The sequence below is a fragment of the Pyrus communis genome, chromosome 1, assembly GCF_041283825.1.
Source record: "Pyrus communis isolate YQ-2024b chromosome 1, ASM4128382v1, whole genome shotgun sequence".
Taxonomy (NCBI): Eukaryota; Viridiplantae; Streptophyta; class Magnoliopsida; order Rosales; family Rosaceae; genus Pyrus; species Pyrus communis.
In genome coordinates, this window is record NC_142565.1 from 4,234,651 (window position 1) to 4,261,541 (window position 26,891).

Consider the following 26,891-nt stretch of genomic DNA (forward strand, 5'->3'; position numbering starts at 1 on the left):
TCATGTTTTTATTTCTTTATTTTTATGTATCTAATATCAAGCATTACCTAAAAACTGCTTCTACTCCATATTAAATATTATATGATTACAATTCACAAGTGCTTTTGTTTCATCATTCAAACAGAAAAACTCCTCTCTCTCCTCTCATGTGTTAATATTTTTCTATTCACATTACCACTTTTCACTACTACAGCGCAATTTTGTAACGATAAAATTATGACACGTTATTATTTGAAATCATCCTCATTATGATATGAGTGTAAACCATGCTATACTAAAATTTTGCTAGTTATTTTTTGGGTTGCCGCCACTAGACGAATTTCTAGCTCCGTCCTTTATGAAATGGGGTGAACTGACTCGTGAAGAATCAGGACAGGGCTTTGTTTTGGTGGTAAAAGTCAAAATACTCGTACGTTTTCTTACTGCCTCAGGGTGAAAAAGACCATCTCTATTTAGTCTTATTCATGAATTGACCCCAAATATAACACACACATGTATGTATTGTATAAATACACATAAGTTTGTATACTAATTCAATAATTTGAGTGTTCCAGGATTCTGTCATATTTTTCACCACAAATTTTGTAAACACATACTTTCTTTCTGACAATATGTATATTTTGTTTGCAATGTAACATATGTATAAACACTATTCTTTAACACATATTTTCAATACTTTCTACACCTTAGACAATATTTTTAATCTCACAATTGGATATTGATAGTCTAGTTCACTGTTCATGCTTGAACGTGAAACGTTGAAATTTCAAATCTTGAAATATTTCAACCTTATTTCCTAGTTTCTATGATTTATTATTATTGACTAGATTTTTAGTTTATGCGCATAAACTAAATATCTTGTCAATAATAATAAATCATAGAAACTAGGAAATAAGGTTGAAATATTTCAACCTTTGACGTTCAAGATTTGAAATCTAGTCAATAATGTGGACTAAAAATAAGTTTATATTCCTTTAATAAAGATTATATAACTTCTTTTAAGAAATTTATTGTGGAAATTATTTATCTAGAAATATGTGTGTGTGTGTGTACCCTCATTGCTCATACTTGATTCATATAACTCAACTTTACGGAGAGCCCCATGAGCGCTGGTTTGCCTTTGATGATCAGGTTTCTAACTATTGCAACCATTATTCCATTCTTCAGTGTCGGTTTACGCAGTGGAAGTCCGGGTGTGCCTTGCAAAGAAGGTCAGAAGCGAGCGCTTCTGATGTTCAAGAGTGATCTTAAGGATCCTTCAAATCGGCTCTCGTCATGGACTAGTGATGGAGACTGCTGCAATTGGACTGGAGTTGTCTGTGATCACTTAACTGGTCATGTTCGCGAGATCCGCCTCACTAATCCCAATTCCCATCAGGACATCCATGAGTCTTTTGGAGATAACTACTACAGTAATACTTGGTTGGGTGGCAAGGTAAATCCTTCCTTGCTCCATTTGAAGCATCTTAAGTACTTGGACTCGGGTTACAACAAGTTTCAAGGATTGCAGATTCCTAGCTTCTTTGGTTCTCTTGAAACTTTAAGATATCTTAACATCTCAGAAGCTGGTTTCCAAGGATTAATTCCTCCTCAACTGGGAAACCTCACAAATCTACGATATCTTGGCCTCCGTGATGACACACTGAAGGCTGAGAATCTCGAATGGATTTCTGGTCATCCCCACTTGAAACACCTAGATATGAGTTTTGTTCATCTTAGCAAAGCATCTAATTGGTTGAGACCGGTAAACATGCTCCCCTCTTTGGTAGTGTTACGTATGGTCATTTGTCAACTCGATCACATTCCACTTATTCTACCTGCCATAAATTTCACTTTGCTTTCCATCCTTGATCTTTCCGAGAACAGATTTAATTCTTTGATGCCCAGGTGGGCTTTCAGTCTTACAAATCTTGTCTCTCTTTCTCTCAAAGGTTGTGATTTCCAAGGTTCTGTTTCGACCCATCCCTCCACAAATACCACTACTTCTCTCAAGGGAACTTTGCGGAGCTCCACTGGACAAGAATTGCAGTGCAGATAGGATGGTGCCTCCAACAGTTGAGCAAGACAGAGGAGGAGGATACCGTTTACTTGAAGATAAGTGGTTCTACCTGAGCTTGGGACTAGGATTCTTCTTCGGTTTTTGGAGCGTGCTTGGTTCTTTGCTGGTAAACATGCCATGGAGCATTCTTCTTTCTGGATTCCTGAATAGCATTGTATTTAAACTTCACGATGTAGTTTTTCAATACATGGAGCTACTTTTATAGATTGCAAGACTTGGTTTTTACCCGTTGAATATAAAAGTTTGTATTTCGACTACATTTCTCATGTGATTGTTCTATAAAACTTGTATTCACGAGTGAGCTGCCACTTGTGAACTTTTTTATTAATACTAGTATTGGCTGATTGTTCGACACCACCGACCACTCAATTTGGTCAGAGAGCACCACTTCGAGATTTCCTGTGTTCCGATGGGACGCTGATCCGTCACTTTTCAAGAAAACGAAGGCTGGTGACTTTGCCTTCCATTAATTTCGGGGGAAGATGAAAGTCCAAAAAAAGAAAAAGAAAAATCAAAGCTTTGATTATTTCTGTATGAATTTTCAACCTTTCAACATTGTCAAAGGTTCAACAAGTCTGACTGTCTGCCATTGTGTATGTATATATATATACGGGCGCGCACATCACCTACTTCATAAACTAAAACTTTATGGACATAACCATGAGAGTTGTTTTTCTTCTAATCAGGGCTCTAGCTATTGCAACCATTTCAATTAGTTTTGGTTCCTGCAATGAAAATCTGGGCTGGACTTCGCTTTGCAAAGAAAGCGAAAAGCAAGCCCTTTTGATGTTCAAGCAAGATCTCAAGGACCCTGCAAATCGGCTTTCTTCGTGGGTTGATGAAGAAGATTCCAACTGTTGTACTTGGACCGGAGTTATCTGCGATGACTTAACTGGTCACATCCACAAGCTTCATCTGGGTAATTCCAACCCTTCATTGAATTTCAACTCTTCCTTGGGTGGCAAGGTAAGTCATTCTTTGCTCAATTTAAAGCATCTCAACTACTTGGACTTAAGCAACAATGATTTTCAAGAAGCACAGGTTCCAAAGTTCTTTGGTTCTCTTAGAAGTTTAAGATATCTTAACCTCTCAAAAGCAGGATTCGCTGGAATGATTCCTCATCAGTTGGGAAATCTCTCGAGTCTACGCTGCCTCTCTCTCAGTGATTACAAGCTTAAGGCTGAGAACCTTCAATGGATTTCTGGTCTCTCTAATTTGGAACACCTGGACATGAACTCTGTTGATCTTAGCAAAGCGTCCGACTGGTTGCAAGTCACAAACATGCTCTACTCCTTGAAAGAGTTGCATATGTTCGACTGCAGACTTGATCGCATTCCACCTCTGCCTTCAATCAATTTTACTTCACTTGCCATTCTCGATCTTTCTGCAAACATGTTTGCTTCTTCGATTCCCAAATGGGTTTTCAGTCTTGAAAATCTAGTTTCTCTTTCCCTCGGTAACTGTGGTTTCCAGGGTCCAATCCCAAACTATCCACAAAACATCAGCTCTCTCAGGGAAATTGATTTCTCGTTGAACAATCTCAGTCTTCCGATACCCAAATGGCTGTTCAACCATAAAGACCTTGCTTCTTTGAATCTAGGATACAATTCTCTTGAAGGACCAATTCCACATGGTATTCTAAACATGACTGGTCTTAAAGTTCTTAATCTCGAGTCGAACCTCTTCAATTGTACTATACCTGAATGGCTGTACAGTTTTAGCAATCTCGAGTCCTTGTTTCTTTCTAGCAATCACTTGCAGGGTGAAATTTCAAGCTCTGTTGGAAAATTGACATCCATTGTTGGTCTTCGGTTGGATAATAATCAGCTGGAAGGGAAAATCCCAAGGTCATTGGAAAAGCTTTGTAAGTTGATGGATCTTGATCTGTCAATGAACAACTTCACAGTTGGAAAGGTATCAGAAATCATCGACAGTTTGTCCGGTGCGTGTGCTTCAGCTAAAATGAAGTCTTTGTCGTTGAGTTATTGCAATCTTTCTGGTCATTTGACAGAGAAGATAGGAGATTTTAAAAATTTAAGCAACCTTGATCTTTCTGGTAATTCAATATCAGGTCCCATTCCAGCGTCACTAAGGAACTTGTCATTCTTATTAAACCTAGACATCTCTGACAATCAATTCAATGGGACTCTTCCAGAAATTATTGGTCAGCTCGAATTTCTTACGAATTTGGACGTGTCATATAATTCATTAGAAGGCGTGGTGTCTGAAGTCCATTTTACTAGGCTCACAAGACTGCTGGAGTTCAATGCAAAAGGAAACTCATTAATTCTGAATACTAGTAAAAACTGGCTTCCTCCTTTTCAACTTCACCAGTTATACTTAGATTCTTGGCATTTGGGGCCTGAATTGCCTAACTGGCTTCGATCACAAACTCAAGTTTGGTCTCTAAGCTTGTCGAATACAGGGCTTTCGGGCGCAATTCCAACTTGGTTTTGGAACTTATCTTCCCAATTACTTTATTTGAATATCTCTCACAATCAATTGTGTGGAGAGGTTCAAGATATGGTGGTTGGCCCTTCGCTAGTGATCGACATGGGTTCTAACCGGTTCAATGGTTCATTACCTTTGGTTCCCTCCACAGTTTATATGCTAGATCTTTCCAATTCATCCTTTTCTGGATCTGTCTCCCGCTTCTTTTGTGATAGTGTGGACGAACCAAAAGAACTCTATCTTCTCAATCTTGGAAAAAATCTTCTCACCGGAAAAATTCCTGATTGTTGGATGAATTGGCAAAACTTGGCGGTCTTAAATTTGGAAAGCAACAATTTAACCGGATACATTCCAAGCTCCATTGGATACTTGTTCAACCTCAAATCATTGCAGTTGCTCAATAATCAGCTATCCGGAGAAGTACCTCTGTCCCTACAGAACTGTACCGAGTTGTCTGTTGTTGACCTTGGTGGGAATAAGTTTATCGGAAGCTTACCAATGTGGATAGGGAAAAGCCTCTCAAATTTGATGCTTCTGAACTTCCGTTCGAACAAGCTTCATGGAGACATTCCTCATGAACTCTGTAATCTCATAAATCTCCAAATCTTGGACCTCGCGGATAACGATCTTTCAGGGACAATACCAAGATGCTTCCACAATTTTAGTGCCATGGCCACCTTGTCAAATTCGAACAGTCCGAATATTTTGTTGTTTGACATTTTTTCTTATGGGAGGTACCTAGTGGAAGCAATCTTGGTGACCAAGGGTAGAAAAGTGGAATATCGCGAAATTCTTGGATTGGTAACTAGCATGGACCTTTCGAACAACATTATATCCGGAGAGATCCCTGAGGAACTGACCAGCTTACTCCATTTACGTACACTGAACTTATCAAAAAATCTTTTGACTGGAGGAATCCCTTCAAAGATTGGAAACATGAGACGAATTGAATCTCTTGACTTTTCGATGAACCAGCTTGATGGAGAAATTCCTCAAAGCATGAGGAGTTTGACATTCTTGAGTCACTTAAACTTGTCCGACAACAATTTGACGGGACAGATTCCAGAAAGCACTCAGCTCCAGAGCCTTGATCCATCCAGCTTTATCGGCAATGAACTCTGTGGTGCTCCACTCGACGATTGCAGTGCAACAGGGGTGATACCGGCAGCAGTTGAGCAAGACAGAGAATACAATTTGCTTGAAGACAAGTGGTTCTATGTTAGCTTGGGATTGGGATTCGTGTTCGGTTTTTGGAGTTTACTTGGTTTGTTGCTGGTAGACACGCCATTGAGCAATGTTATCTTAAGGTTCCTAAATAGTATAGTAGGAAAAATTTATGGTGTAATTGTTGAATAATTTTGACACAATGCTGTTCTTTTGCTTGGTTGTAATTTTGTCGCAAATGTTACAATGAGAATTACAATAACACAATCTTTTCACTTTGATATGACCTGAAAGTATTGTTTTCAAATTTTCGTTGCACCAAGTTTCCGTTTGAACATCGATATAGAGATGTCTCATGATTCATCCCCATCACGTACTTTATTCATTTAAAGTTATATAACACAACTTCATGGCGATGCTGATTAGAGCTGTTACACACACACACACACTACTGATGATCAGGTTTCTAACTTTGCAACCATTCCTGAATTTTGAGTGTTGGTTTATGCAATGGAAATCTGCGCGTGCGTTGGTGAAAAACAAGCACTTATGATGTTCAAACAAGCACTTCTATTGTTATTTGCCAGTTCCCAGCCAGAACGCAGAAGATTAATTTGGTGATTATCCACTTTTATGATGATAAAAGTAAAATTTGATTAAGCTGAAAGCCTTGTTTTCACCTCTAATGGTGTTCAATTAGTGAACCATTCAAATCTTCATTGCTGACCACAGCTTGATTGGTTCAGGGAGAAATTCCACAAAGCATGAGGAGTTTGACATTTCTGAGTCCTACAACATTTTGACTGGAGAAATTCTAATAAGCACTCGGTTTCAAAGTCTTGATTTGTCTGGCTTTATCGGAAATGAACTTTGAGGACCACCATTGAACAAGAATTTTAGTGCAAATAGGATGGTACTGCGAATAGTTGAGCAAGATGGAGGAGGATACCATTTACTTGACTTTGAAAGCTAGTCGAGATTGGATTCCTCCTTTTCAACTTCGGCGTTTATTGGCATCCAGGGCCTGAATTTCCTATGTGGAATCAAACAAACGCAATTGGTGGTTCTAATCCTACTTGGTTTTGGAACATATCTTTGCAGTTGCATACTGTAAACCTCTCTCACAATGAATTTCCTATGTGGATTAGAAAATCGCTCGAATAAGAAAAAAGCTTTCCATTACTTGTTGCAGAATACTCACAAGTAGAGACATCTATGACATAGCAGCCCTTTGCTCCGAAGATGAGAGGTAACAAATTATACCAATCTCGTTTGAATGCCGAAAAGCTTTCCATTACTTGTTTCAGGTCATTCTTCTTCTAAGGGTGTGGCTTTGGGGATGTCATTTTGGCATCCATTGCAATGATGTATATATGTAGTGTTCCAACTAATCCTGAAGGCAATCAACAGATGAATAAACGTGCCGGTCGAAAGCTATTGCAAGCTCCACCCCTTTTAAATACCTTAGAATGCAAGAAGACTAAGAAATCATCAACCCCAGCCTCGATATACCCTTGGCTGAAGCATCGACATTCGAGACCCAAAATGGACTCTTTTCTTGAAGGAGGGAGGGAGTAAGCTAGTCTAGCTGTAAGCTTAATAGTCTCATTGTTACAGATAGCCTTCAAAGTCATATTTGTTGGATTTTTTAGGATATGGGCTAGAGTGGGGCAATCCGTCAGGTGTGGAATTTTATCACAAAATACCTCGATATTAGTTAGAGTGAGGCAATCATATTTAAACCCATTATTTTCCTTTGCACCCACCGATGTGGGATTCCAACACTCCCCTCACGTGTAACCCCATTTAGTGGTTCACACGTGAAGATCCACACAGGTCGGCTCTATGTTAAGAGTCTAGACTTGTTTTCAATGAAACTCAAAGGCCGATTCTCTGTTAAGAGTCATAACTCGTTTCCCTCTTGGTGACAAGCTCATTGGCTTGCACAGGCTCGAACTTGGCTCTGATACCATGTTGGATATTTGGATCAGCAGGTCTGTTGGGTCCTACTCTAACAACACCAATATTGTCTCTAACTTTACTACATGTCTAATCCGTTAAATTCTGCGTTTTTTTTTTTTTTGAGTTAAGCGATATTGTGCGTTTTGGATTGTTAATTGATAATTACCGATTCCTGCCCATCTGTGAAGCACTTTTGGCTGGGAAAAGAAGTTTGACAAAAGGGGTTACCGTTACCCCACAATGTCGGTACGGTATAAATGTTATCTCCCCTCCAAAGTCAAGTAGCAGTTTAGATAATGCTAAACAGCTTCCCTTCTTTTTCTTCAAGAAAGTTGTCTCTCAGCTCCTCGCTTTCCTTCAACTAGCCTCGCATGGGGAAACTCTGGGTTGAAGTGTGCCTGATATCCGCCCGAGGGCTTAAGCGTTCGTCTTCGTTGTGGAAGCTCCAGTGGTATGCTGTTGGGTGGACTAATCCGAATAACAAGTACTGCACCAAGATCGATGCGTCTGGAAATGAGAATCCGGTGTGGAGAACCAAGTTTGCTACCTTGATTGAGGGCTCGGAGGCGGACTTGCAGGATCTGGCGCTGCAGGTTGAGGTGTACAGCAGAGAGCCTATCTTCCTCCGGGAAAAGCTTCAGGGGACGGCAACTATTGTCCTGAGAGAGTTTCTGGCTAAGCATAACAAGAACTCTGAGGCTCCGAGGCATGGAGCTGAAGAAGTTGGGAGCTACCAGTTGCGGAAAAAGAATTCCAACAAACCTCAAGGGTTCGTCGATGTCTCAATACGTATTTCTGAGGATATGGAAGCTCGAAGCTCGTACACAGGTATTCATAATTCATTGAAAAACTTCCAAAGATCTTGTATAAATTGAGTTTCGAATGTGATGTGATTATCGACTGCAATTCTGTTTTTAGGCAGTGAAGGAGGACCTATGGATAACAGCATTACTATCACCTTTGCTACCGGAGACGGATCTGCACCAGCGATACGACCTGTAGCTCGACAACCAAGGCCGGAAGATCAATTCCGTATCAACTCCCTAAATGCACAACCAATGCCTTTCCTTCCAAACTATTCCAATCCATCTGCAGTCGGACCAAGCCACCCACCAGCCAGCGCAACAAGTTACCCGCCGGCAGGCGGACCAAACTACCTGCCAGCAAACAGACCAAGCTACCCCCCAGCAGGGGGGCCAAGCTACCCACCAGCAGGCGGGCCGATCTATCAGCCGCCTAGAACTCCATCACCGCCTCCCCCACCTTCTAATGTTGGCTACATACCTACTTTTATCCCGAGAACAGATCGAATGCAGGAGACGTATATCAATATGCCATCATCTGGAGCACCGCCTGGTCGTAGAGGAGCAGCTGGTGTTGGAATGGGAATCGGTGCTGGAGCGCTGGCGGCAGGTGCTGTGATCTTTGGTGATGACTTCATGTCAGGATTCGATGTTCCTTCTGGCTTACAGGATGCTAGTCTTACCATATCAACTGATCCTCCTTTCTGACCATGTTTGTAATTAGCATCAGATTATGAAATGAAAATCTGTTGGTTGCTTTTTAATTACAACTATTAAACATCCAAACAGAGATTTGTAATGGAAAGGGTTTTACAGATATTGTAATAATTCTTTAATATACAAGTATTTCCCATACGACCATTGTACTGGACTAATAGACTTTTCAAGCCAGAACTTGGAACATTTGGACAAAATGCACGATCAAGATTGTTCGAGAAACCAGATTGTTTCGGTTTCAATGTTTTGCACCGTTTCTGAAGCTGAATCCTAGCAATTTACGGGACAGGTTTTGCTTCTGGCAATGTAGCTATAAAGATTGCTTTATTTTACGAGATGCTGTGAAAAGCAACATAACACTTCCAAATATTTACATCCAACAGAGATTCCGTATCAATATTTTACACAGGATGAAAGAATGTATAGTTGCATGAATCATTCGAAAGTCTATCTTGGCCTGCTTTCGGTTTTTAGAAAGCGTACATATTCCTGCTGCACCATATCACCTCCATTCACTGGATCAAAACTGCATTTGTAGAAACTGATAAACCAGAAGAAGAAAAAAAAATCAGCGAAGCAGGGGTGGGAGACAAATGAATGGGTAAAAAAGAAGGGGGCAACTTAAGGGGGATCGATTTTAAGTAAACTTCATTACGAAACAAAACTACTTATAATTTCAATCATGGACCTAGATGAACTGTTGAGGAATAACTTGTAATTTCAATCATGGACCTAGATGAACCGTTGAGGAATAATTACTCGAATATTTCAACTATTTTAGGCTAGCGGAAAATGCAAGGACAAATAGAAACACATACAAAGAGGGAGCATACCTCCCATCCATGCCAACAATGATGACACTGTTTTGAGAACCAAATGCGGTAATGAATTGAGTGTCTTCTGGCAAGTGGAACTGAGCAAATGACCATTCGGAGCTAAAATATTTTGGTAAAACCCCTGCAATTGTCCAAGAGATTATTTTTAGAAGAAAACACTTAAAACCATTCAAGGGCAAGAAGTTACGGAGAAATCCAAACCAAAGTCCCTTGAACACTTTAACAAATAGACACGAAGTATCCAAGCAGATGACACATAGTAGTCTTGAAAAGAAATTTTGAGCACAATTTTATTACCTCTCATGAAAGACAATGACGAACTAGAATTGGCACCGGTGTCTGGAGAAATAAGAGGATCCAGGGAATTTGAAGAGTTCTGCTGAAACATTGCTGGCCCTTGAGCAGAATTATGAGCAGATAAATCCTCCCCAAGTACTCTAACTCTGAGGCTGAATATATGCACAGTACCTTTGTCACTCGATGCTGCCAACCACTGGACATTTGGAGAGAGAGCAATACTGTAAATTTCGGCTCTATCCACTCCTCTGCGTACCTACAGAAAGGCAATAGATTAATATATAAATACAAATGAACTTTGTTCTTCTATTCAGTAATTCACAGCATGCTAGTTTAAAAAATTCATTTTGTCATACGGAATCTGAAGCCATTCATCATAAACTTGAAGAACAACCATAACATATTACTAAAAGTTCACATGCAATATGCTACCTCTTGTAAATGAGTCCCATCCATTGTGTTGAATATTCTTATCAAAGTACCCTTATTACTAGCAGTTGCAAGAAGCAGCCCGTCCATTGTCAGGGTGAAGCATGCAATATGAGAATCATGAGCATTGATTAACTTTGTCACGTTCAGCCCAAAATGTTCAATTCGAACTTGTCCTCGTTGAAGGCCTGGGCAAGCCAGCACAGATGTATTTGGATGGTGTGAAAGGCAGCACAATCCCCTAGGATTTGCTACAGTCTCAATCTGATGCAGCAGCTTCAGATCCATAAAGTTATAAGCATATATCTTGTGCTCAAGAACAACTACTATGCGATCGCGCTTTAACTTTACTGCACGAACCTCAGACCTGAATGAAAATTCACCAATACATCGGCTCTGATGATCATCCCAAATCATAACCTTGTGAGGCGGATATTGCGAATTGTCCCAGCTACCAACAAGTACAAGAATGTTGCATCGGAATAGCATCTCCACAATTTTGAATCCCCCACTTTTCAAATCACGTCTAAAAGTTTCTTTGAAAGGCTCGCAGTTGTAGATGCGAAATCCATTGCTTGTGCCTGCAGAGAAGCAACCGTTGTCTTGATTCCAAAACACAGAGAGCAACTCCGTTTCACTGTCATTAATGTCTGGTTCAAGCAGGCTAAAAGAACCAGAAGCCCCAGAATCCGGTGATTCATGCCTGGCAAGCCTTGCGGGTGAATGTATTCCTCGAGATGTTGACACTGTTGAACTCATGTCAGAATCAGGCTCACTTACAAGTTACAACCCATTTCCACAATCAATAATCATGTGACACGAGAGATAACCCGGAATCAAAGATGGATAACCACAAGATCAACTCTGCCATTCCAATAAAAAAAAAACAAAAAATCAATGCTAAATTCTTCAAATACAAGAAAAGCAGTTTATATCAGTTACTAAAGCTGAGAGGAGATGACCAATTACTCATCAGGAGCAACAATGTCAAACAGAAAGTATAAAAACTGAATAACAATATCAAATCAACCTTGTGAAGAATGCTAAATCCAACTAATTCGAAACAAAAAGTAACCCGAAAGAGATAAAACTTAAAAATTCTATATAAATTATCATCCTTTAGAGAAAATCTCCAATACCCATTATCAAATTAAACTAATTGGATTTAAAACCTAGCAAATCACCATTAAATTAAGCACATTTCGCAATAAATTATCCATCTTTTCACAGTACAAGCAATGAGAAGATCATGATCAAGTAAATCTGGACAGCTTGATTTTCAGATACGATCATATTCCAGCAATCAATAACCATAATTACGAATTTTCACAAACTTACAGTTGCTACATCGCCAGTGATCAGCAAAAAATTGAATCTTTCTTGGAGCCGCAGATGTTCTATCAGAAAAAAAAAAATGATTAATCGAATTAATTAATTATATTCATGGGAGAAAGAGAGAGGAGGGGAGTGGAGGAGAACAGCAGGAAGGAGACGAAATTAGATTCAGAGTTTGAGAGTCGATTGCTGAATTTCGATCTGAAACTGGCCATCAGCACCAGACGAGGCGAGAGGAGACGACAAGGAGACGTCTGTTTTTCCCTTTTTTATTTTATTTTCGATTTTCTCTTTTTATTTCCTTTCCCCTCTCTATTTAGTTTTAATTTTTTAAGGTTTGTTTTAACCGAAATATTCTTGAGATTGTTATAACTCTTTACTTAGGTCATTGAGATTTAAAATCAATAAATATGATCATGAGATTGTTTATCGTCAATTATTTTGGTTCTTTTGTGAAAAATCTTAGTTAAATTGAAAAAATCATCAGTTCAAGTGAAAATGTTGATTTGACAAAAATACCCTCAATTGAATAGAGATTTTTCACAGAATGAGTAAAATAGTTGACGGTTGGCAATCTCAAGAACCAAAGTGAAGAGTTATGACAATCTCATGAACCATTTTAAATTAAAAAAAAAAAACTTTTTTTTTATTGAAAATTAGCCCAATTAGGCGTTTTGGTCTTTAAACTGATATTTATAAGGTTCCTTCTCGTCTCAATTAGTCACAATATTTATATGTATTTTGTATCCAAATGGCAGGAGTAGGATTTTCTCTTTTTTTTTATTATATTCTTTTTTCTTATTTGAACAGTTACGATTAAATTATATTAATATCTTATATCAATTTTTTATAAATAAATCAAGATAAAATGAAAAATGTAAGAGGAGGAGAAGAAATGCGAAGGGAATAAGAAGAGAAGAAATCTTACTCCCAATCGGCGATTCGGTAGCCAACCCAGGGGTAATTATCAAGATTGAACAAGGATGGATGAGAGGCTAAAATGAGTATTTATTCTTTCCCTTTCCTTTTTGTTAAAAGCTGTATTGGAGGAGTGAAAACTGATCATCTAATGCAAACGATGTATAAAAATGATAGCAACCTTGTACTAACCTTTTCAAATTGCAAGTCTATTTTTTATTTATTTATTTAAACAAATGATATTGTCCTCACTAAGACCATCTTCAATGGTTGGGCTAAAAGCCAAATTTTTTAGTCCGAAAAATTTAGCTTTTAACCCAGAAATAGCTTTTCTGCTCCAACCGTTCTAGCCTAAAATTTTAGTCTGAGATTATTAAAGAATGAATTTAGGCTCTTTTTTTTGTTAAATTAATTTTTTTTTAAATAAATATGTAGACTATCGTAAATTAATTTTATGAACATTTTAATCTAAAAAAATTTAAATTCTGATAAATATTGAGTAGAGTCCACTTTGATTTCTGGGCTAAATTTTGAGGAGAATTTGACATTGGTTTAGCATTTAGCATTTAGTCCAAAATTTCCCCTTGGATTGGAGTGGGTTTGGAGGAAAATTTTGGGGGATAATTTGGCTTTTAACCCACCATTGGAGTTAGTCTAAGAGGGAGGAGATGTAGTTAGCCTCTAAATAAATAGACAAGCAATACTGTTGTTAAAATTATATTTTCTATTTTCATCATTTAATATTCTTTCTAAACACCAAAACCTAAAAATTCTATGTTCTTAACAACTGCTTTATAATTGAATTACCACCAGCAAATATTGGTCATTTATCATTACTCAAAAAAAAAAAAAAAAAAACACACACACACACACACACAAAAAGAATGGTGTAAACGGTGAAAATAATAAGAGTTTTGATTATTTTTCAAACCAAATTTGTAAACCATATTATAAGTCACAAATATAAAATAAGCATGTTAATCAAAACTTAAGTAATAATTCAATCATCAACAACCACATCATATGATTTGCAAAATGACTATTGTTAAGGAGACTCTAAATTGACGCTCTACCAACTCATATTTTGAGCACAATATTTTATAATGTTACCACGAAATTAATATTATATTATAAGATTACGAAGAGTCCATGAAGTATTTCACTATTGAAAAAAATCTCCTTAACATTTCTTACAAAACTTAAATTATAGTCAATAATAAAACAATAAATTTGAACTTGATCCTAATGAAGTACGGTACTGGAGCTGCATCAACCACATTGGAACTTGAAACTCCTGAAAAGAAAAATAAATAATAAAGGGATCACAATGATAAAACAACCTAGTTCAGTCTGCAGCACATTCTACAGATACTAGTGGACGCACTCCAAGCTTGTCTCTGCAATTTTCCTTAAAACGAATGCTGATTTCCAAAAGAGGACTTAAGGAATGAACTCCATTCGTTCCAAATATGGAAATATACAGTCATCACATCGCCACATAATCAAACTTTAAACACCACTCACCGTCCAGTTCCAGAAATAACTAAAAAAAACAGACCCAACTCCAAGAAAGCTTTGATTCGAATATATAAAATGCCGGCTTTAATTTCCTTACTTGTTCCACAAATATGGCAATTATTTTTAAAGTATCTGGTTAAGTACGGATTAAGCATCTGATATTACTAGATAAATCGCTGTAATTAAAAAGTAATAATAAATCATCAAAAGACAAGACAGCATAGAAGACCGGACAGCTCAACTCCAGATGAAGTTAAAAATGTGACAAAAGGTACGCCTTTCGATGAACACATGCAATGCAAGAATGAGAACCGAGGCCTTCTGCCTCAAATATACATATATATATATAAAATACGTATATACCTACACACAGAGAGACACAAATAAGCAGAGCAATGCTTGGCCAATATTGCAGAAAACGCAGTTTCTTGTAACCTTAGAAAAAGAGCACAGTTTCATGGAAAATTTTCAGTGAAATGTTATGAATGGTGAGTGCAAGCATGGTACTTGATGCTGCTGCATGTTACTGGCACGGCATGCACATGATTTGAACTTTGAAGTACATGAGGAAAAGGGAAAAGTTACTGACTGAAAACATTATCTAGAAAAATGGGAAGGTAAAAAGAGATGAAAGCACCTGACCAAGATTTTCTTGTCGGGTGAAAAAAGTAGAGGAAATGAAGGGGACTGGGTAAACTGATTACAGGAGGACAATGGGAAAGCTGTGATCAACTCAATGGACAAGAGAAGGCACTCGACGTAGGTCCCTTCTTCGTATGCATGGTCATTAGTCCTAGCTAGAGTACACCTACTAGAAAGTAGAACCCATGAAGTTCAGTAACTGGGATCGTCTCCGGATCTTACCCTCCAAAGCAAACTAAGCAAAACATCTCATTCTTTCATTTTTGATACTATGGCCAAAAATAAATTTAAATATTTAAAAATTCTCACGCAAAACAAAGCAAGATAAAAATGAAAGGATAGGATGCTTTGCTTAGTTTGCTCTAAAAGCTGGGATTAGGTGATCCCAGTCCAAAATTCAGGACGGGCTTTTTACTATTGAAACAAAACAAGTGCATGTATACATGGAGGCAGATTCTCTACCTTCTCATTTTTCATGTGCTCCTATTTTGTGTGGTTACGGTTAAACTATGTCAACATTTTATATTATTTTTTTATAGAGATAATAAGATAAAAATAAATAGTAATATAAAATGTTGACGTGGTTTAACCGTGACCACACAAATAGAAAGCACAGGAGGGCACGGAAAGTAAGAAGGCAGAGAATCTGCCTCCTGCATACATCCAACAATTTACTTGCCAAAGTATAAATTTGAACTACAACACTTTTCAACAAGAGACCACCTAATCTACGGGTCAGATTGACAGTTGCTAACAGTGTTTCTTGCGAGAGAATATCAAATGGTTAATCATCACTTAACTTAAGCACGTAAGATATGGGAAAGAATGACGATGATAATGATCAACTCTTTTAACTGATATATAAGCATATGAAACTAAATAAAATTTTGGCAGCTAAACCTTAACTAAAGTATGGAGAAAAGTGGAGAGAATGGAAAGGAGGAGCTCCCTTCAGTCCAAGCGCAGAGAAAGAGGGATGTAAAATATCTCCCGCATCATTCACACAACCACAGTAGCAAATTGTCTGATGATTTCGGAAAGGCACAAGTCCCACATCCGATGACGGTCCATCTGCAGTCGCTTCTAGTCCGGTCCGGAAGTGCCACATCTGAGAGCAACATATGTATGTGCAGCAGGAATGAAGGAAAGTAATAAGACAAGCCGGATACTCCTTTAATCTCTACTGAGTGCTTGAGTGAATGAGTCGGCAGCTACTTCGACAACCCTATCAAATCCTATCCATGTGTGGACTGAGGAAAGCTCTCTCTCACCATTTCTTCATTATTCACCATGTAACTTTAGACCTAATTGATGTATTGCATAGTAATTTTGTATCAATTAATAAAGCAAAACCCACCATGCAACATTTTAATTTCTACTGGCCTACACATTCACTCCTTCAATCCGTCGTACGGTAAGTTGCTTTCTGACATTCATAGAAACCAATAAATTAAGCTCATGGAAATTAAACCCACCATGTAACTGCAACTAGTGCTACTGTGCACCACTTTCACTACGAAGCACTCAAATCAATGAAACCAACATCAGCATCTGCAAATTAAAAACAAACACATATTGAATTCTTAGTCCAAAAAAGAGATTTGAGTTCGTTTAGTCAAATTTTCATATGGAAGATGGCTAGCTTGCTATTTCATTATATCGAGAGCTGTTTCCATTAAAAAAATGCCCAAGGCTTAGCTTAATTAAGAGCAACCCTAATCCTTTCCATGGATTCTTAGGGGGAAAAGGGAAGATCTAAATAGGTAAAGATATATAGACTTAGAAAGTGCGAATTCTTTTCTCATTCCCAAATATGGCTATTTATCACTACCCACAAAATTTTCTAATTCATTGAGTAGGTCAAACACGCACAATTTAAAGTTATGTTTGTCTCAGATTCTCATGAATCCCAGACGGCTAAAATAAATTAAGACTGTCTATTTCAGAAATCTAGAGTAGTTTACTGATAAGAACCCAAGTTTCATCACGAGCATATAAATTTACAGTTACAAAATAACTCGTTAAGTGAATTTAAATAAAAGATGGCATATTTTTTTACAGTTGAAAAAAAAATTGGTTCTTTGAGGAGGCTAAGCTAACAAGTGAATCTTTAGCAAACTGAAATACAAAGAGGCCTAATCATACGAGAACACTATATCGCTTAAAAGAAGAGGCTAATAGTAATATAAACAGACTTAAATCTTACAAATAAAACCCATTTTCTGCTTCAGACTAAATCAATTTAAACAAAATTCAAATGACCAAATACAAAATCAGACCAAAGTACTGCAGCTAGAAGAGAGAGTAAAACCCCCCCAATCCCAATAAAAACTACATAAGTACCAATATATAGAGAGAGAGGAAAGAAACCATTGACTTGTGATGAAACTTCCAAGCAGCTAGTAGTATTCCATATATGCAGAATATAGGATCCACAAACAGTGCACAAAATAGTGGAAGAGACTACTACGAAACCCTAGAATCTAAGTAATTAGAGGCGTTGTTCAAAACCCTAATCCATATTTATTTTCCTGGCAGGTGAAGAAGAAAAGGGATTTGCAGAGAAGAGAGAGAGAGAGAGTTTTAATATGTCCAAGGCAAAAGCAAATGATGGGTCATTGTCGCCATGGCCATATGAGAGTCAGACACAGGAAAGCGACTCAAGATCTAAGCAAATCTAACGCAGGCGAGAGAGGAGAGAGGGTGGTCACCTTTCTTCTTTCAGGAGATTTTTCACCATAAGATAATCACGAAGATAACCAAGAAAGGATTTGTGAGAGATAATACTAAGCAGTCTCTCCTCTCTCTCATTCTCTCTCTCTCTCTCTCAAACGCACACACGGTCACACTCACCCACCCCAACACGCACATGTAAACAACACTTTGGCTGACGCAAACAAAGGAGAATAATACACACACACACACACACACACACATATATACATGGATTAGATATGAGTTTGGGGTTGGTACTGTAGCATTTTGTCATCATGGTACATAACATACATCAATCCTAATTTGACCCAAAAAATCAACACAAATGTGATTTCCACTACATATACATAGAAGGAGATCATCTTCGGATCTTTCCTTCCAAAATTCAGCGATCAAGTGATCTGGATCTTTATCAAACGGTTAAAAACAGAGAAGTTAGCAAAAACTTTTAAAAGCTATAATAATTTTTGGCAGTGGAATCAAATTTTAAAGATCCAGATCACTTGATCCTTGAGCTTTGGAGGGAAAAATCCGGAAATGATCTTTTTCCCATATACATTTACTTTCCACCACTGCAGTAAAGCTTCATCTTATACAAAGCAATTTATTTGAGGAAAGACAATAAAATATGGTAAAAATAGGGTTAACTATATGTTACACATTTGGATGTCGTTTGCAAAATGAAACACGTGGTTTTAATTTTTACATTATATCACACTACGTGGTTTCTGAATTGCACTAATTTAACATCTCCGTCAATTTCACAAACTAATCAGACGTTAAATGCTAGTATGACATAGACTTAGCTCACATTTAAAGCACACGTTAACTATCAATTTCATAAAATGATTAAAAGAGTAAAGTACTAAACACTAAAATTGATGGTCAACACCTGCTTAAAATGTGCATTAAGTCTATGCTACATTAACACTTAAAGTTTAATTAGACGGTAAAATTGACAAAAAGGTTAAATTAAATTATGCAAAAATTGAAAACCCGTAGCGGATTTTACAAATGACTCCCAAACTTCTTGTGTAAAATACAATTAACCCAAAAAAATGTTATGGAATGTGGACAACCGACAACCCACGTCTCTCTCTGAGAGCCTACTGCGTGCACACTATCACAGTCCCACTCCCACTGTAGCTACCACTTGGGGTTTTCTTTTCAAAGCCTCTGCGAGCAATCAATGAAGGATGTAAATTGTTCTGTTTCTAAACAGTAAACACCACAGTGGCAGTAGTAGCCAGTAGGGGGGCATCCTTTCAGTTTTAGGGTTGGTATGTACGCACAAAAGACACAAACAAATTCATAAGTCACGTCCATGTCCTTTATATCGTTTTCTACCGAGACAGGTTTACTATCATCCTGTTTCACGTGATGTACGAGAAACGCTATCATTGTTAACAATTTTTTCACCATTGTTAACAATTTTTTCACCATAGGTACTGTTTCTTTGGGATGAAATTTTTTGAAAAAAATGGACAAATTTACATGACAGCCATAGCCCTTGCCTAGCACAGCTATTCCGTCATCGAGTTCGGACCTAGCTATAGCTACAGTTCCAGATTCTGATTGTATTGGGTGTTAAGGAGGGAATGCACAAATTCAGTCGGTTCTCTGATTGTGGAAACCAGACGGGCATCTGTGCATTTTTTTAGCCAGTCTTGTTTGCCATCATCATATTGTATACAATGTCTGAGCCTCTGAGAGACTGCAATATTCCGATTTTTCACCATGGCATAAAATCTACACACACTCGTTGCTCAATGGGGAAGTGCGCAAGAATCAAATCAATTGCTGAACGACTGTCAGTCCTGCGTTATCGTAGCCACCACCAAAAGACCAGATGGTCTCAATTTTCAGTCTGGTTTTAGTGTCATGGCCAACTAGAAATCAAATTACAACGAGAATGTTTGCGGGTGCTGATGTTTTAGGGTTTTGTTAGAATCGGTTTTATTAGAAACATATTGAAACTTTTGTAAGAAACACTGTGTTTCACATAAAAGCATTGTACTTTTCTATATCAAACGCTATTATATATAAAAGTGTTTTTGATATCCAAAAAGCACTTTTGATTTTTTAGAAGCACAAGAGTCTATGACTATTTTATGTAGAAAGCACTTTTGTTCAAAAACGTTTATGCTAAAAGTGTTTAAAATTTGAACATGTTTAAGTCTAGCTAGTGTTTTTCTAGAAAACGCTTCTACAAACTATAGCTCTTTAAGTTTTATGTTAGATGTAATCAGAAGTGTTTTTAATTAGTTGTAAAAGAAAAAACTTTTAATCCTTTCAGAAGCAATTTCAAACACATCATTAACCATTCTAAAAAAACTCTCAAGTAGGCCTATCAAGTTACATGTACAATAAGGAAATAGATGCTTATTAGTAAAGATGTTGGGGAAACCCTAGCCTGCTGGTCCAAAGATTCTTCGAAGGCTCTATTGCTGGTAAACATGAAGGGGAAATATTGTAATAAACTGATAGCAGTCAGAAACTTCCAATGCCCAAGAAGCCAAAAAAATAACCAATTGATGCAAATTATAGGAGTCAACTCCTCAGCCAAAGATCCATTATGCAAAAACAAATAAAGGGTTTTGCCAAATTGTGGTCCCAAAAGACTGAAACTATTTGAGTAGCATAAGGAAAGTGAACAAGTAAAATATTGGATTATTGACCAAATGTGTGAATGCATGAGCCGTTTTTGTATTACTTTTTTCAGCACTTAAAAATGACATGAAGATTGGACCGATGACGACGATGGTACTACTTTGATTCCACAATTCTGGAGCCATATAGTGTGGGGAGCAGCAACAGCAAGCCAGGTTATGTCATTGGACCACCAACAATTCTGGATCCTGCATTATCCTTGTTAGATTCATGTCACTCATAAAATAAAAAAATAAAAAATAAAAAAAACCACCTTAAAAAGTTTATTTACTTTGAATGTAAAAGCTAATGGATCACTTAGGCTTCTTATATATTGCATTTCGTGGCATGCAGCTACGTCATGAAGTGTAATGGCATGTTTGGATCAGGAATTTTCAAATAGCAAGGCAATTGGACAATAGTTAGAAATGAGCCTTACAGATAATTAAATGGAGGGTTTTGAAAGGATTATGCAATATCATGTTCACTTACGTGAAATGATATCGGTCGTTCTGATTCTTGATTTTTCCTCATTTACTAAAACATGAGTATTATAATTATTTCACGTTCTAATTATCTTAAATTTACTAACATATGGAATATATAAAAAGGGTGTGGATTTCTGCTACAAATCCACTTCAAATCCATATTCCAATGCAATATAAATAAAAGATCATATTAACTGGGAGGCTTCTTGATCTTATTCTCATTTCTTCTTTTGCGGATTCATAACTTCACCCATTCAAAGTATGTAAACATATGAAGGGATTAGTAACTCTTTTATTTATGCCCTTGTAAAGGTTATGTAAGGAGTGCATTTCATACTCCAATAATTTTTGTTTTCCCTTTTTTGTCAAGCAACATTCTTTTAGATTATTTCTAACTCATTTAACCTTGATCTTTTGTTACTTGCTAATCTCACATCGGAAATAGGGCAAGTGCCTCGGCTGTTCATCACTTCACCTTTGTATAAAACCCCTAATCAGTTTCTCGTAACAGGAAGAATTCTTTAGTCCGCAGTTACGGGAAACAGGAGTCGAGTGCGACCAAAATACAAGGTAGGTGAGGTATTTTGTGTTCGCGATTAGACAGTCGAGTTGTTTTTGCACCCAAAATCCTCTCCACTTAGAGAAGAGAGATGCATGAGAATGACTTGTAATTATTAGTGAAGAGAGAGGAGAGTTGTATCTGTACAAAGGAGATAACACATGAAAAGAGGTCCCCTGGTTATCAGAGGTCACGGTTTTGCATCTACTGTTTTTCATCATCCATTCGGATCATGGATGACCTCATGATTGCAACATATTGACATAATATCGATCCGCATCTCGTCTCCTCTAGTTATACCTTCCATCTGATTACCTGGAGGCAACCTAATGATGATAAAATGCTATCAGACATACTTTCATTTTTGCCTATATAACAAAACCAAAGCGAGACCGTCTCAAGAATGCTGCTCATATATCTACGCTCCACACGTAGAACACTCGGAGTTCAGAAAAACTGGAAAAATAAACTCGTTGATCCGTCCCCAAATGTTCGCAAATCTGCAGGTTTTACTACTGACCTGCATAGCGGGCAAGTTCTTTCTCTCTCAAACCTGAAGAAAGGTAAGTAGTTGTTAGTTAGTTGAAAGGGTTAAAAGGTGAACATAAGCGAAGCACTACGACATTGTAAAACAGTTGAAACATAAAAAATATCAAGCCGCAGCCAGTAGTGACCTAGTAGGATTCTAGTTTAATTACAAAGCAACAACATCCACAAAAAGTGTCATGCAGTTGACCCAACTAGCAAATAGATGGGTCCCTACTACTTGGCGCGAAGCAAAACTTGCCGCAGGCAGAATTTTGTTCCAAGGCCATGACCATTTTAAAGAGAGTTATTTGGCTCATCATTAATACTTATAAACAACAGGCACGAATCATTACAAGACAAACCATAAGAAACTCACATTCCAATATTTCTGATATACTATCGCGATCATTGATTTTAAAACTTGATGAGAAACATAAGGAAAATAAGCTAACCATTCAGAGACACAATCCTCGCAGAAAATATGTTTACAGCGCAACAGAATCGGAGCATGCATCTTCTCCTGGCAAATGGCGCAAAGGTCTCCCGCTGTATTTACCTGATTCAATACACGTGTGAGCTAGAATGCGTAAGTAACAGCCTAGGCAGAAAAACAATAACAGTATTCACTACGTAACACTAAACATGCTTTAATGCATGCAGAAGCAAGGGAGGAACCAGACTTGAAACTACGGACCTAGGGAGAAAACAACTCCCAAGTTCTAACCAAAGTGTCTCCTAGGGGACGAGAACAATTACCCACCTTTCTAGGTGACAAATGTTAAGCTATAACTGGCCATTCCATAGACATGCTTGCATGCATAAAAACATATGTGCACATACATGGAAAATCATCATCATTGCTTGTTAGATGAACTCTTAGCATGAAAAGAGATATCAATGTTTTGATTTGAGCTAGGAAAGAAGCCTCAAAGTTGTTCCAGTAAACAAGTTAACCAAGAAACTTAAGGATAAGGCACACCACTCCCAAAAGGCAGGAAGATGTTACTTATAAATAAAAGATTAGAACTTATAAAAACTTCAAAATTTATGTTACTAACAAGATTCTACTTTGGTATCAGGACAATACAAACCAAGAGTAGTATGTCAAAGATTAACATTAAACAAGGATACATAAAGGATGGGTAGAGCTTGTTTTTCCTTGGGTAATGAAGGATAATAACTTGAGGCTAAACTCGTCAAGGAAAAAAAAAAGTGATCTCAACCCTTTCCAGAATCCAAAGTAAATCAAATAATTCAGTTCGATGTCATACCTCTTCTAATGTTGCATGAGACCCATAATGGATATCCTTTCGTGACAATGCTCTTATGGAAGCAAAAAAGGATTGGACCTAAAAGGCAATATAACAAAATATAACTAATAGATTGAATTCAAGTGCCACAGAGTATATAATTATCTTCCAGTACAACAGCTTACTATTTATAGGCTTACCTTCTCAACAACAGATGTTAGCTTAAAAGTTAAATATAATCCCGTCGTAAGTGAGGAGAAGAGGCTCCCATTGTCTTTGTTGAGGAAAAATCTGTACCAAACAGGTGTTGGTAACAAGGCCCGGTACAGCAACAGTGAATACTCAACTACAGTTAACATTTGACCCTTCAAAATGAGATAGCAACGTTCAGAGAGTAATTCCAAATTATGAGATACTTGAAGATGATATGATTATGGAAATTCATAGTCTCAGCATCATATCACCTGCCGACGATAATTATGGCCTCTGCCATTCTTGTAGTATATAAGCAACAAACACTTGAAGGCCATCCCTGCCTGCCTCACCATGGTATCTGAAAGTAATAGAATTTAGAGAAACTCTCCCACAAATTCAAAGAATGGCAAGCATTGCACTACAATAGCAGTGGGCCAGTGGCATAGCGCAAATAAACAGCAACATTAAAGGGGCAAACAGAGGACAGAAGCATGAATTCTATATAGAACCAGAAAAAGCAACTGCTCAACCCCACATTAACAGATAGGTTCTAAGTTAACAAGTTGATGATTTCAATACAAAACTTAAAACATATTGTCATTCTATCCCAACATCCACTACATCCTCTTCTTACGGTTGCAACAGATCAGCCGTCTTCTCTACATCTAATATATCAGTAAAACAATTGTATTCACAAAATAATTATAGCAAAAAAGACCGTTTCCTTACCATTTACCAAAATGGTGAATATGGCATGCCAGAAAGGTGGTATGGCTTTTGGAGGAAGCATTGCCAATGGGTACAGAAGATCATCACTTCGATACCACCAGTAAACACCAACTACATGAAGCATAAAAGCACCAGCAATACTTATAAGAACTGAGATTTTTCTATCTCCCTGCAGAAACCAATGATTGTTTAAGATATTTGATCTGGCATTTGAGCATATCTTAGAGCCGAAGAATCTACAAAAAATCTCATAGAATTAAAGATGTATTAAATCACCTTTAGAGCAGTCTGCTTCTTAACAACATCATTTGACCTATACATGACAGCTGACACCCATATAGTGACAAAGAAACCTGCAAGTTCACAACCCAATAAACAAATGAATACAGCACTGCAGTAATAAAAAAAAAGTGTAGTGCTATTCAGTATCCACACACCCATTTTAACTTCTCACACACTCTTCTCAGTTTCGGTCATCGGATCAAATGAATTGAAGAAGATCGATAGCCAAAAATTAACAAGGGTGTGAGAGAAGTAACAATGGGTGTGTGAATAATTTTAGCCTAAAAAACATGCAAGAGAAATGCATTAAAACCATTTAGGTGAAAAAGTGATCGCCATTCATTTGCATAGATAATGCCATTGACAGCTTAATCACACTATTATGAGAAAGGATATTTTTTAGCACCCGACAAGCTTAATATTCAGACTTAGTTATTCTTAGGACTGAAAACTATTAAGCGAAAAAAAAACTTGCTATCAAGATTTCAAGTGTTCGTGTACGATGGTACAGTCTCTCACATTGGCATCTCTATGATAGTTGATAATAAGAACAAAGCACTGAGCTCCCTAAAGCTAGTATTTCTATTTTATGTCACCGACTATTAGAAACAGTTTCTTATCTTTAACATCAACTGTTAACGTTACCAAAGAACATGGATGTGACTCAACTCCAAATGGGCCAAGAAAATCCTAGCTCCATCCAAACTGCAAAACAAAGATACACTAGAGAATGCAAAGCATAGGCCCTCTAAAGTAACATAAACAGAACCGAAAACACTACAGCTGCACACTTACAGAGCAAAGGCCGAGTTTTTCGTTACACATTAAGTTGATTCAGACGTAAAGCTAAAGCCAAAATCCTAGCAAATTATAGCTGATTGCAAATTAAGAACAACTAGAATAACCCACAATAGGCACTTAAAATTTGAAGTTAGTAAGCAAGTGGTGAAAGTCTGTACCTTGCAAATGCTGACGAATGAAGACGACGAGCAAGAGCAACGAAAAGGGAAGAATCTGCTCAATCCACCTAGCTATCTGCTGAATATCATATCTCTGGTAAGCAGAATCCCTAGAACTATCCTCCGCGCCATTCCCAGTATCCCCAGCGTGTTCCGGAGACGACGGAGCCACCAAGGGGACTCTCTCGTCCGACCCGACTCCATTGACCGTACCCGCCTGATTATCCAACGAATGAAGCCTACCCAGCGACCCACCATTCTCCTCCCCTTGAACCGGCACCGTCGCACCCCCGTTCCCACGGTCCACCTGCTCGCCGGCGCCGATAATCCGAATTGAAACCTCCCTGGTGTTGCTCGACCCGGAGGTGCAGGCCGTAGGGGAGTGTGGCCGAGAATCGGCAGCGACTCCAGCGTTGACCACGGGAGCATCGGAATCGCGGCGGGAAGAGCTGGGAGAGAGTATTCCGGAGTAATCCAATACGAATGAGAGCGGCGACTGGAAGAACCGGAGGGCGGGGAATTGCCTAGACCCAAACGACGACGTATTGCTGTTACTGTTGCCGTTATTCCCAGTGGCTCCCCCACTGGCGGGACTACTACTTCCGGAAGAAACCTCCATGAAAACCGAAAACCCTAAAAATAATCTCTTTGGGGTTTCAGAAGAACCAACCTTTCGGTTTTGTACCGACGAAACGGCGACGGATTCAGAGACGACCGACCGTTGAAGAAGAAACGGTCAAAAATCGACAGATCAGACTGAATAGAACGGGGCCGCCCTATTTACTGAGAGAGCTGCGACTGGAAATTCCAAAGCTTGAACCAAAATTTGGGGATCAAAGCTTTCGTTTTCTTGCTCGAGTAAGATGAACGGTAAGCTACGCATCGTCGGCTTCCTCGTTGGTCCCTCCTCTCCCCTCTTTTTTCTGTCTTGCTTTTTGTTTATTTATTTTATTTTATTTATTTGTTTATTTATTTATTCATCGTCATTGCATTGGCCATTGTTTTGGCCGTTAGCAGTAACGTGTTGACTTTGCTCCACCTTCGGCGTGGTACCAATCCGGTCGAACTAACCGAACCGGTCAGTTCAAACGGATTGACCGGTCTATCAGGTTGGCTAATTTGATTTGGTTTTGATAAAATGTCTAAAGAGTATTTAACCGAATCAAATCAATTAGCCTCAGTTAAACTAAATTACTCGGTCACGTATTAATCTTTAAATTATTCTGGTTTGCACGTGCAGTATATTCATTGGTTTGTGATTAGATAACAACTAGTTATTTATACCCGCGCGTTGCTGCGGGTTTTAAAGCAGAATGAAATGCTATATTAAAGACTTGAAAAATGAATTTGCAAATCAATGATAACATTAATAACAAAGAAAATGGAAAAGTTAGAGAAAAGCTTGA

The 26,891-nt window shown here is 38.0% G+C and overlaps 4 protein-coding genes and 1 long non-coding RNA gene across 7 annotated transcripts; 2 read left to right on the plus strand and 3 right to left on the minus strand.

The window, feature by feature from the left end:
- The first annotated feature begins 1,034 nt into the window (after positions 1-1,034).
- Positions 1,035-5,866, plus strand: LOC137719575 (receptor-like protein EIX2). The gene is made up of 2 exons (XM_088689038.1): positions 1,035-2,028; positions 2,707-5,866. The coding sequence occupies exons 1-2, from the start codon at positions 1,103-1,105 to the stop codon at positions 5,864-5,866; spliced, it is 4,086 nt and encodes a 1,361-aa protein (XP_088545164.1). The 5' UTR covers positions 1,035-1,102.
- A 2,055-nt stretch (positions 5,867-7,921) lies between these two features.
- On the plus strand, positions 7,922-9,203 carry LOC137720991 (uncharacterized). Its single transcript, XM_068460122.2, has 2 exons — positions 7,922-8,464; positions 8,555-9,203. The coding sequence occupies exons 1-2, from the start codon at positions 8,008-8,010 to the stop codon at positions 9,145-9,147; spliced, it is 1,050 nt and encodes a 349-aa protein (XP_068316223.1). The 5' UTR covers positions 7,922-8,007; the 3' UTR covers positions 9,148-9,203.
- Positions 9,204-9,463: 260 nt separating this feature from the next.
- LOC137720990 (autophagy-related protein 18c) lies at positions 9,464-12,483 on the minus strand. 2 transcript variants are annotated; one of them, XM_068460121.2, is made up of 6 exons: positions 12,057-12,344; positions 10,722-11,582; positions 10,290-10,545; positions 9,990-10,113; positions 9,845-9,888; positions 9,464-9,697 (listed from the first exon to the last, which is right to left on the minus strand). In XM_068460121.2, the coding sequence occupies exons 2-6, from the start codon at positions 11,475-11,477 to the stop codon at positions 9,669-9,671; spliced, it is 1,209 nt and encodes a 402-aa protein (XP_068316222.2). In that variant the 5' UTR covers positions 11,478-11,582; positions 12,057-12,344; the 3' UTR covers positions 9,464-9,668. The 2 variants fall into 2 exon arrangements, with proteins under 2 accessions (XP_068316222.2, XP_068316221.2); XM_068460120.2 differs by lacking the exon at positions 9,845-9,888 and having other exon boundaries at positions 12,057-12,483.
- Positions 12,484-14,032: 1,549 nt separating this feature from the next.
- Positions 14,033-18,052, minus strand: LOC137720992 (uncharacterized). 2 transcript variants are annotated; one of them, XR_015962143.1, is made up of 2 exons: positions 17,502-18,052; positions 14,033-16,682 (listed from the first exon to the last, which is right to left on the minus strand). It is a non-coding gene; the product is annotated as an uncharacterized LOC137720992 (long non-coding RNA). The 2 variants fall into 2 exon arrangements; XR_015962145.1 differs by having other exon boundaries at positions 17,475-18,035.
- Positions 18,053-21,634: 3,582 nt separating this feature from the next.
- Positions 21,635-26,441, minus strand: LOC137720989 (uncharacterized). Its single transcript, XM_068460119.2, has 8 exons — positions 25,486-26,441; positions 24,521-24,597; positions 24,245-24,413; positions 23,785-23,873; positions 23,521-23,685; positions 23,342-23,419; positions 22,523-22,626; positions 21,635-22,095 (listed from the first exon to the last, which is right to left on the minus strand). Exons 1-8 carry the CDS (start codon positions 26,102-26,104, stop codon positions 21,990-21,992), a joined length of 1,407 nt encoding a protein of 468 aa, XP_068316220.1. The 5' UTR covers positions 26,105-26,441; the 3' UTR covers positions 21,635-21,989.
- Positions 26,442-26,891: the final 450 nt, after the last annotated feature.